Source organism: Callionymus lyra, chromosome 15, assembly GCF_982586985.1.
Source record: "Callionymus lyra chromosome 15, fCalLyr1.hap1.1, whole genome shotgun sequence".
Taxonomy (NCBI): domain Eukaryota; kingdom Metazoa; phylum Chordata; class Actinopteri; order Syngnathiformes; family Callionymidae; genus Callionymus; species Callionymus lyra.
Window position 1 is genome coordinate 15,182,528 of NC_141832.1, and position 10,830 is coordinate 15,193,357.

Here is a 10,830-nt window from a genome sequence, read left to right on the forward strand (position 1 = left end):
CACACAGAGGGGGGTAAAAAAACAAAAAACAATTCTTAATATGTAATTTTTGTTTAAATTCATCTTTGCCCACCAGTTACTGCTCGACCAATCTGCGATGGGGTGTGACGTTAACGCAGGCTATTTTTAGTCTTGGGTGAAGTTATATCGAGGCTCTCACAATGTTAACAGGAGTTAACAGATATATATTTTTTAAATAAAGCAAGCAATGATATGTAATTTAAAAAGGAAAATCTTCTCGAGATCAACAAGTTGAAACCAAAAGGTTAATTTCTCTGACTAAAAATGACAACTGTCGTGAGAAGGACACTCTTTTATTGATAACAAAAACAGGTAAGAACTTATCCAAAATAGTCTAAGAAATTAAAAGTGCTTTATAAACCACAAAGAAACTCAGCAAAAAAAAAAAAGAGAAATGTATCAAAAATCTTATTAAGCAAAACGATGCAATAGTGTTTTGCTAATGGCTTCAGTGCTGGAAGGCTTATCAACGAACCATTACACAAATATAGAAAACATTTATGTTTTAACGCAAGTGAGCCTTTTCATGACAGAACATATATAAGCTAATAGCTTACCATTTCCTCGACCCTCAAACAAACACTCACTTCAAACTTGGAAGAGGTCTCTTTTTAGAATAAGCTTCAGGGTAAGTAGATCCAAAAGTTCTGAGGCGTTCTCTACAAATAAAATGTTGTGGAACGCCATTGATACTCGCTCTACAATTGGTCCATAGAGTTCTCGGGGAGCAGACCCATGGGTTTGCCTGCGAGACAAGACGAAGGTATGGAGTTGGATGTGGGATCCATGTTTTCGCAGTCCTCCATTCGCTCCGCACAACCTTCCCAGTTGATGTGGAATCTGGTCACACGGGGGTTTGAGGCCAGGATGTTTCTCTGGAGCTGAAAGAAAAAAGAACATAACAAGCTAAAGCTTTGAACGAAACATAACCAAGGAAGTGTTTGTGCAAATTATAGAAAAATGTACAATCAACTGTTTTACTGATTATGTATGGCATTTGGGAATTTATTGTATTCAATATAAAGACTTTTTTCTTAATACTCATTTAACCTCTTTGGATTATACATAATTATCATGTCATACACTTCAGCTAATCTAATGCCTTTGAATGAGTAAAGAAATACTACAAAGATAATACCTGTATAAGTTATATCATAAGATTTTAGCGATTTTAATATGCAATTTAGGATGAATGCAAAAAAAAGTTATCATGAGTTACATTTAGAGGATACACAATTAATATCATAGGATATGCAATAATATATCATGATATTATTGGCATATCACCCAGCTCTATTTCTATTTTTTAAATTACACAGTTATTATATACATTTTTGATGATTTTGTGTTTTTTTTGTGTACTCTAATCATGAAGCAAAAATCTTATATCACAAAATAAAATGCACATTTTTCCTTTGAACTGTTTAAACAATGTTATTTTCTTCCTTTTTCATCATACTGACCTGAGTGTAATCTGGCTTGATGGGAGGATTTTCTCGAAGTTCTGGGTCTGTGTACTCGTTGTTCACGTAGTAACCGATGCGGATGAATTCCTGGCCTCGATACGTGCAGGTGATGAGCACCACGGTTACACCAACAGCATCACTTTCAGGGATCAGACCAGTGTTTGGAGCGTCTGCCTGCAGAAACACAGAACGGTTAACTACTGTACGTTTAATTGTGTTTTTCTGTGAAAGTCAAACAACTTGACTTCGAACTTTATTTTTAACTTGTCAATTTATCAATCTTCACTTCAATGAATAAAGACGTACCTGAAAGACAAACATGTGCCGCCCGGCAGGTACAGGTCCGACCAAAACAGAGTCAAGGACTTGATCGTACTCTTCGCTTTCTGCTGAGCCCACGTAGATGATCTTCCACTCCAAGTCTGCGGAAAAATGTCAACTTTAGGATGTTTTTCTATTATGCAATGGTTGCGTTTCTAATCATATTGTTGGTACTGCCACTAAAGTGTTGATTTAAGTTTCTCTTAAATAGATGTTGAACCTCTATTGTACCATCAGTGTCTGTTTGTACAAAACTCTCTTTTCATTTAAATATATACATTAGAAAATGATCTTAAACTCCACCAACTGAAAACACATAGTTTTTCTGGAGTTCAAATCTTGTTTACCATAACCATGCCCTGCTTTCATTAGTCAAGCATTGAGGTTTGCACCAAGCATCATAAATCATGAAAGTTTCCACCTCCAAGGGAGGTCGTTCTTTCCCCAATCGGGGCGTAAAAACATTTGGCTGGAAGAGGAGTGAAGCCATTATTACATCATAATGGACTCCACTCTTGTAACCTCTCGTTTGCCAAGATTTCAGACGGCGGTGAACTTCATTATATAATAATTCAAAACATGGTTTTTGATGATGAGAGACTTTCTGCAAATTGGAGAGGAAGACTTCAACATTTGAAACATGTGACTGAGTCAGGAGAGTTGGGCTTTTGAACTAGTACTTTAACAATTGCACTTTAAATTGCATATTTTTCCAATGGACTAACAACCTACACTAGTTCAAAAGAATGATTCAAAAACAGATATAATTACAGATCCCTTGTTTTCAAATTAATGAAGTACAATTTTGATTATATCTGTAATGGACCTTGGTGACACATAATGTATTACGTGTTAGTGGTAATGGATGTCATTCACCCTTTCTGTTGTTATAATTTAATTTTATAAGATTTTTTTGACTAATATTATGGGGAAAAAAAGTGTTGGTGTGATAGCTTCATTGTCAATAAAGGAGATTAACAATGTGTGGTCTGTATTTAAAAAATAATGTAAAAATAAATAAAGTTGAACGTCGGCAAAGCAGATGAGAGTAGATCATGATCATAGATCAGACCAGAAATCGCGATTTTCTAATCGAAAATTGGCCCCCCAAAAATCGGATTTGAATCCTGACATTGTAAAAGTCTCTACTTCTTATTTTAAATTAAATATATAAAAACAAATACTCCTGTAGTTTGTAGTTTAAAAGCATGGATTATGTTCAAGTCAGTCACACAAGTGTCTTCGTGAAGATTTCGTTTCTTTTCAGGGATTTTTTTTGTTGGTTAAGTCCACACCAGCTCTACACACACTTTGACAAACACACACGGGGAACTTCAACCTACCTTCAGGAAGGTCTTCCATGCACTCGAAAGTGATCTCGAACTGGAAAGGGTTCCGGAACCGACTCGGGTTGTCCAGGACCGCGACATTCAACACCTGGACCTTCGCCATTGTTGTTGTCTCAGAGCAGATGTCACATATAAAACCAGTTTCGGTTGTTTCACCGACGCCGAGGGACACTTAGACCGTTGTTATATACTAAATAAATCCATATGAAGGTGTTTCCCTGCAACTAAATGTACACTTGAAGTGTATTTTAGAAGGTAAACATCAGTGAGTTCCCGCGGCTCTCCCGCCTCTCTGGCGCGTCTACGGCAAGCGGCAAATGACAGGAGTGTGTTTTTCTTCTACCGTGTCGGTCATGAACGGCCACATCGCCCCCTAGCGATCCGGAGCGAAACACTTTCTTTTTTAAACAACCCTTTTTTAGTTTTTAAATCTATAGTGTGAAATGTAACTTCTACAATTCCATGTTGAGGCATCGATACTCATAAAATAGATTTATACCACAAATAATTCTCAACTTAACTCACATTAAAATGCTGAATCATATCTCAAATGTCTGTGTATTGACATATATTGTAGTATTTTTATACGTTATTGTACTGTTACTGATTACTGAGAACATGCTTCTGTATTTACGTGTAAACACACACAAATGTTTTGTTATAGAGTTACAGTTTTAGTAGTTAATGTGCGGTGTGTGTGAGTTTTTTATGTCCATTTTAGTGCACTTATGAAATAGTTAAAACTGCTTTTAACTCTTTTCTTCTGCAGGTCTTTTGATATATGTTTTTTAAATGTAATGTTTATTTGTATTTTTACATCATGTCACCCTGATTTTTCTCCCCTTAATTTCGTGTATTTTGTTTCATTTAACATTTTATATAGACTGAAAACAAAATGAACAAACAATGGGGAAACGTTTTTGTGTTTATTTACATGTAATAAAGACAACTCAACTAACCCTAGATTTAACTAAACACGATTTTCTTTTTCAGTGTAGTGTTGATCTTGAGTTTGACATTGAGTTTGGCACGTGATTGTATTAGGTAAGTTAGGATACAATTGTATTATTCTTTTCACACTCCACTAACCTGATACATTTAGTGTTTGCTCCTGATTTTATAAGGTTAGGTAGAACTTTATTTATTGAAAATTGTTTTTTTTCCAATTAGACACAGCAATACAGCAATTATTCATAAAAAAAAGAGAAAAAAAGAACAAGAACAAAGAGAAATAAAGGTTAGTTGAGTTAAAAAAAAATGCATTCATCTAACCAAATACAAACAGGTCTAAAAAAAGATGTGGTAGTTAATGAAATGAAACTCAATGTTTTATTATTTTAAATATCAAATAAAAGACGCAAATACACATATTGTAAGAGTTATAGTAAATAATAGCTTAATGTTTTTTTGTTTTTTTTTCAAAAAGACTATATTAAATCTGGGTGACAATAATTTTCATTATAAATAAAATATGTTTCGGTAAAATGACTCTTAACACTGTTTCATAATTCTCTTAAATTCACTCTTAATTCTCCCTTCATTGCACTCTGGTCACTGTACAGTGAAAGTCTGCCCACATTAGTGTTCGCCTGCATTTTTTCTTCTCTCACAGTCTGAGAAATGGAGATTAAACGAGGATTAGCGCAACTGTGAACCAGTTGGCAGTCGAGTTCATCCCAAAAACTATCCCAGGAATGTCCCGGCTGGGCTCAGGTGGAGTCCACTGGTACCAGCCAGGGAGCGCTGTTGATCCAGCAGGTTGCTAGGTGAGCGAGGAGTCAAACATTGACAACTGCTGCTGGAGGGAAAACGACTCTCGAGTCTCTTAATCACAAGAGAATCCAACAGAAGTCAGATTTAAAGTGTAAACGGAGAGGGTTTTTTTTCTTTTTTCTTATTTTTGTTGCTCCAGTGATCTGCTCGGACTACAAAGGCTGGTCTGTGCAGGTAGATAAGGGCGCAGGTAACGCAACACCGTTCGTGATCACGTGACCAACGGCGAGCCGAACAGTCCCTGCTTTACATTAAACACAGACCGGTAATACCTGCGAGGATGTAGACCGGATACTGACGAAGACTTCCACCTGCTTCGATCCCCCTTTTTTTTTTTTTAAACTCTAGGTTTTCATTTTTTTTTGCCACAAGCGGAAGCGACTCTCTGGACGACAAGAACCTGCTCCATGTTTCCTGAGCAAGGTGTGTCTATTTGTGCCTTTTATTATCTAAACTCGTTGTTTATCTGCCTGTTGTGAAGGGTTGTTGGTTTTTGGATGGTTTTGTTGCTTCATTTTTCAATGTAATGTTTGATTTTAATGTGAAGAAAATGATAATATTGTGTCTAATATCGATATAAAAGGTTTTATGTGATGGTTTAAAACACATACAATTACGATTCTTCTCTTTTTTTTGTTTGAATTAACCACATTTGACTGATAAATAAAGACTATTCTACAATCTTGAACCATTATAGATAGACTTGAACCCAAATACACGTTAAATAAAACAGTTTTCGACACATATGATTCATTATTTACGTGTAAAACAAAGTTCTATGAATGGAACTAAACAGATATATTGATTAATAAATCCTAAAACTATTAAATATTGTCAAATCATCCTTATTTACACAATAAATAGTTTAAATAATTAAATAAAAATGTGATAATTTGTATTATTGTTGCACGTTGAGCTAATAATACGAGATGAAGAGAAAGATTCATAAAATGATGGAATACATTAAAAAGAAAATTGAATTAAAAAGGTAAAAATTGGGGGAAATGTTTATAATGAGATGACTTCATGAAGTTAATCTTAATATTTGATTGATTTCTATTCATTCTATAGATTTTAAATCCTTTTTAATCAAAATATATTTTTCTATATTCCTTCAAATATATTGTAAAGTACACAAATCAACATGAAATTCAAATTCAAAAGACCTAAAACAAACTACTTTACAAATATGTATTTATAGTTTACCTAATAATACAAACAAAATAGATCATAGTTAGCGGAACTATTTCTACATGATCTGTTTATGTTGTCGTTTGTTGTGTTTACGCAACGATGGCTGTTGTATATTTTGAAACCACACACATGTGTCAGTTGTGTACGAACGATGAATCAGTTTGTTTGTCGTCTTTTCAGGCTGAACGCCGAAGAAAATCATCCCAGGGGACGACGGGTCGCACAAAACAAAATGGAGTCCGTCTGAGCTCAGGCCTCACCGAGCCTGACTTGCTGAAGGCGATGAGTTCAAATGTGGTGAACCCCGGTGCCGTGGTTTTACTGCTCGCACTGAGCAGTCGCCCCGCGTCGGGTGAGTCACCGACCATCCCATAATGCCTGCGTGACTGAGAGTGCATGAGTCTGAAACCTCAGCTAACGTGTCACTGAACAACGGACACATTTTTAAAAAAAGTCTCCGAGCTTCTTCTCCGTCCTTATCTCGTTGTACTTTTGTCCTTTTTTGAACTTTACTATTTGTTCTGGTGAATTATTCACCGGCGAGAGAAACGTCCGTTACCATCGAACCCTCGCTCTCAGTGTCGCACAAACAAGATCAATTATTCTTTATTCCTTTTATTAAATGGTGTTTTAAGATCATCTCAGGATCAGCTTCGTATCCGCGAGACTCTGCATTCCTGAGCTTCTGCTACTTTGTCGTTGAAGTAGTTACTCAGTAGTTTCATGACATCACGGATCACATGAGCGATCGTGAAGAAAATGACTTTATTGTTTGAGCCGCAGCCGTTAGTTCAGGGTAAACATGAGTGTCGATGAAGAGGTGGAGACGAAAAGTACTAGGAGTCAAGTTGTTTGGTTGAGGTTTTTAGTGAAATTGGAGTTTTACTTAAAGAGTAAAGTAGTAAAGGAGTATGAAAACACAGAACAAACAAGTAAAATGTGAATATTTTAAAATATGGACTCAATTTGGGGTTTGATATATAAAGTTTTACCAAATGTATATGTATATGCATAAAAAGTTAGTCTTGAAAGTAATTTACAAAGTGTTGAAACAAATGAAGAAACTTTGAAACACATTTACAAAGTATTGGAAAAAAACTGAAACAAATTTACATACTTTGATACAAAATTCTGAAATTCAATCTATAAAAAAACAATTAAACAATTTGAAAACAATTTACAATACGATAAAACAAATGTACAAACTCTGAGACAAATTTACAATAGTGTGAAACCAAACAGGAGTGTGACACAAAATTTTGAAACACATTTTGAAACTCTGAAACAAATACAAGTTCTGATACATATTTACAAACTGAAAGAAATGTACAAAATTCTTATGCACATTTACAAACTGTAAAATAAATGTACCATATAGTTTGAAACAAGTTTTCAAAATTCTGAATGAAATGTTCAAGCTCTGAAACAAATTTACAAAATTGGATACACATTTACAAACTCTGAAACAAATATACAACATTCAGATACACATTTACAAACTCTGAAATAAATATACAACATTCAGATACACATTTACAAACTCTGAAATAAATGTACCATATAGTTTGAAACAAGTTTTCAAAATTCTGAATGAAATGTTTGAGCGCTGAAACAAATTTACAAAATTGGATACACATTTACAAACTCTGAAACAAATATACAACATTCAGATACACATTTACAAACTCTGAAATAAATGTACCATATAGTTTGAAACAAATTTACAAAATTCGGATACTCATTTACAAATTCAGAAACAAATGTACACAATTCTGATACACATTTACAAATGCTGAAACAATTGTACAACATTCTGATACACATTTACAAACTCTGAAACAAACGTACAAAATTCTGATACACATTTACAAACTGTGAAACAAATGTACAACATTCTGAAGCAAATTTACAAACACTGAAACAAATGTACAAAATTCTAATACACTTTTACAAACTCTGAAACAATTGTACTAAATTCTGATACACATTTACAAACTGTGAAACAAATGTAGAACATTCTGATACACATTTACAGACTCTAAAACAAATGTACAAAATTCTTATACACATTTACAAACTGTGAAATAAATGTACCATAGTTTGAAACAAGTTTACAAAATTCTAAATGAATTGTTCTAGCTCTGAAACCAATGCAAAACAATGTACAAAATTGGGATACACATTTACAAACTCTGAAAACAATGTACAAAATTCTGATTCACATTTACAAACTCTGAAACCAATGTACAAAATTGGGATACACATTTACAAACTCTGAAACCAATGTACAACATTGGGATACACATTTACAAACTCTGAAACCAATGTACAACATTGGGATATACATTTACAAACTCTGAAATCAATGTACAAAATTCTGATTCACATTTACAAACTCTGAAACCAATGTACAAAATTGGGATACACATTTACAAACTCTGAAACCAATGTACAAAATTGGGATACACATTTACAAACTCTGAAACCAATGTACAAAATTCTGATTCACATTTACAAACTCTGAAACCAATGTACAAAATTGGGATACACATTTACAAACTCTGAAACCAATGTACAAAATTCTGATTCGCATTTACAAACTCTGAAACAAATGTACAAAATTGGGATACACATTTACAAACTCTGAAACAAATGTACAACATTGGGATACACATTTACAAACTCTGAAACCAATGTACAAAATTCTGATTCACATTTACAAACTCTGAAACCAATGTACAAAATTGGGATACACATTTACAAACTCTGAAACCAATGTACAGAATTGGGATACACATTTACAAACTCTGAAATCAATGTACAAAATTGGGATACACATTTACAAACTCTGAAACCAATGTACAAAATTCGGATACACATTTACAAACTCTGAAACAAATGTACAAAATTGGGATTCACATTTACAAACTCTGAAACAAATGTACAAAATTGGGATACACATTTACAAACTCTGAAACCAATGTACAACATTCTGATTCACATTTACAAACTCTGAAACCAATGTACAAAATTGGGATACACATTTACAAACTCTGAAACCAATGTACAAAATTGGGATACACATCTACAAACCCTGAAATCAATGTACAAAATTGGGATAAACATTTACAAACTCTGAAACCAATGTACAAAATTGGGATACACATTTACAAACTCTGAAACCAATGTACAAAATTGGGATACACATTTACAAACTCTGAAACCAATGTACAAAATTCTGATTTTCTGATGTCTATTTGTCTTCCAGGGAACTACACGATTCTTGCCAGTGACAACAGATCCAGCAATGCCACCGTAAGATAAAACATGGAATCGATAAAGATAACAACTAACTCCATCCATGTTTTAACAGGGGCCCAACATCGCAGCCATCGTGGCCCCGATCGTCACCCTGGTGGTCCTCGCCATCGCGGCGTTGGTGGTGTGGCTGCTGTGTGTGGTGAAGAAGAAGCGTCAGACCGAGGGCACCTACAGACCCAGCGCCGAGGAACAGACCGGGACTCACAGCGTCGCCGCTCTGGACGCCATGAAGTTACCGAAGGAGGAAAGACTCATTTAGGACCAGGATGGAAGAAAAAAGTGCCTTCCAGTTGAAGCGAAGGACACTGAGTTGACTCTTCCGGGAACACTCCTTTAAATCACGGAGAGAGAGGACGAGCAGTATTTTCAGTCGCTTCTTTTCTTCTAAACTTGATTCCACGTTGAATATCTCCAGTATTTTTAGTCCAAAACATTTATCGATCACTGTGAAGAAATTGAACTGTTTACACGTTATTTAATGACCCACCTTTTGTTTATTTATGATTTTTTTTTTGGACACAAGTTGACACCCTGGCTAGCTGGGACATAGCTAGACGAATCAATGAATGTTTTCTACATATGACATTGTAATGTAATATAAATATGAAAATAAACACTGGTAATACATGGGCGATATTTGGTTAGCATAGCATGCTAACACTTCAAGACAATCACAAGTCGAGCAAAATAATTTTCAAACTCCGTTGTTTCAAACAAAATCAATTTTTTTCAACTTTACCTTTTCAAATTATTTTTTTTTTTTTTTATATTTTTAGAAAAACTGAAAATGTCTTACAATATTGTAAAACCAATTTACAAAATTCTAAGAATTAATGTACTAACTCTGAAACAAAATTTAAAACTATAATTTGATAAAAACAAATAGAAAAATAGATTTTAAATAAATTTGCAAACTCTGAAACAAATGTACAAAATTGTAACACACATTTACACATTTTTAAACTCTATTTAAAAATAAATAAGATGAAATGAATGAAAAATAATGTGGAACAAATGGAAAAATTCTCAAATACATTAAAAAAAAATCTGACACAAATATTCAAAATTATTAAACAAATTAAAAAACTCTAAAACAAATCTTTCAAACTATAAACATTTTCATAACAGTGAAACACATTTTCTAAATTATTTAATAAATTTATGAACTCTGAACAAATTTACAAAATACTGTATTACTCATTTAAAAACTCCGAAACAAATGAACAAATACTATTTTGAAGAAAGAAAATTCTGAAATAGATTTACGAACTAGAAAATAATTATAATACAAATATCATCCAAAACACTTATGTATATTGAGTTTCTCTCAAAAATAGCATTTTGAATCAGGACGTCACACGTCTTTTTGTGTGATGCAATGCATT

At 33.8% G+C, this 10,830-nt stretch overlaps 2 protein-coding genes across 2 annotated transcripts; one reads left to right on the top strand and one right to left on the bottom strand.

Annotated features, from left to right (window-relative positions):
* Positions 1–298: 298 nt before the first annotated feature.
* On the bottom strand, positions 299–3,449 carry asf1ba (anti-silencing function 1B histone chaperone a). The gene is made up of 4 exons (XM_087810127.1): positions 3,152–3,449; positions 1,794–1,909; positions 1,485–1,661; positions 299–902 (listed from the first exon to the last, which is right to left on the bottom strand). Exons 1-4 carry the CDS (start codon positions 3,258–3,260, stop codon positions 720–722), a joined length of 585 nt encoding a protein of 194 aa, XP_087666253.1. The 5' UTR covers positions 3,261–3,449; the 3' UTR covers positions 299–719.
* Positions 3,450–4,912: 1,463 nt separating this feature from the next.
* Positions 4,913–10,054, top strand: crb3a (crumbs homolog 3a). The gene is made up of 4 exons (XM_087810130.1): positions 4,913–5,353; positions 6,305–6,476; positions 9,393–9,439; positions 9,498–10,054. Exons 2-4 carry the CDS (start codon positions 6,407–6,409, stop codon positions 9,702–9,704), a joined length of 324 nt encoding a protein of 107 aa, XP_087666256.1. The 5' UTR covers positions 4,913–5,353; positions 6,305–6,406; the 3' UTR covers positions 9,705–10,054.
* Positions 10,055–10,830: the final 776 nt, after the last annotated feature.

What these genes read in the sequence shown, in the direction of transcription:
- crb3a (XM_087810130.1), top strand. Translation starts at nt 6,407, where the DNA reads ATGAGTTCAAATGTGGTGAACCCCGGTGCCGTGGTTTTACTGCTCGCA. An exon ending in GAGCAGTCGCCCCGCGTCGG is followed by an intron (nt 6,477 to 9,392) that starts GTGAGTCACCGA and finishes TTTGTCTTCCAG; the next exon opens with GGAACTACACGATTCTTGCC. An exon ending in ACAGATCCAGCAATGCCACC is followed by an intron (nt 9,440 to 9,497) that starts GTAAGATAAAAC and finishes ATGTTTTAACAG; the next exon opens with GGGCCCAACATCGCAGCCAT.
- asf1ba (XM_087810127.1), bottom strand. Translation starts at nt 3,260, where the DNA reads ATGGCGAAGGTCCAGGTGTTGAATGTCGCGGTCCTGGACAACCCGAGT. An exon ending in CATGGAAGACCTTCCTGAAG is followed by an intron (nt 1,910 to 3,151) that starts GTAGGTTGAAGT and finishes ATTTTTCCGCAG; the next exon opens with ACTTGGAGTGGAAGATCATC. An exon ending in GGCACATGTTTGTCTTTCAG is followed by an intron (nt 1,662 to 1,793) that starts GTACGTCTTTAT and finishes GTGTTTCTGCAG; the next exon opens with GCAGACGCTCCAAACACTGG.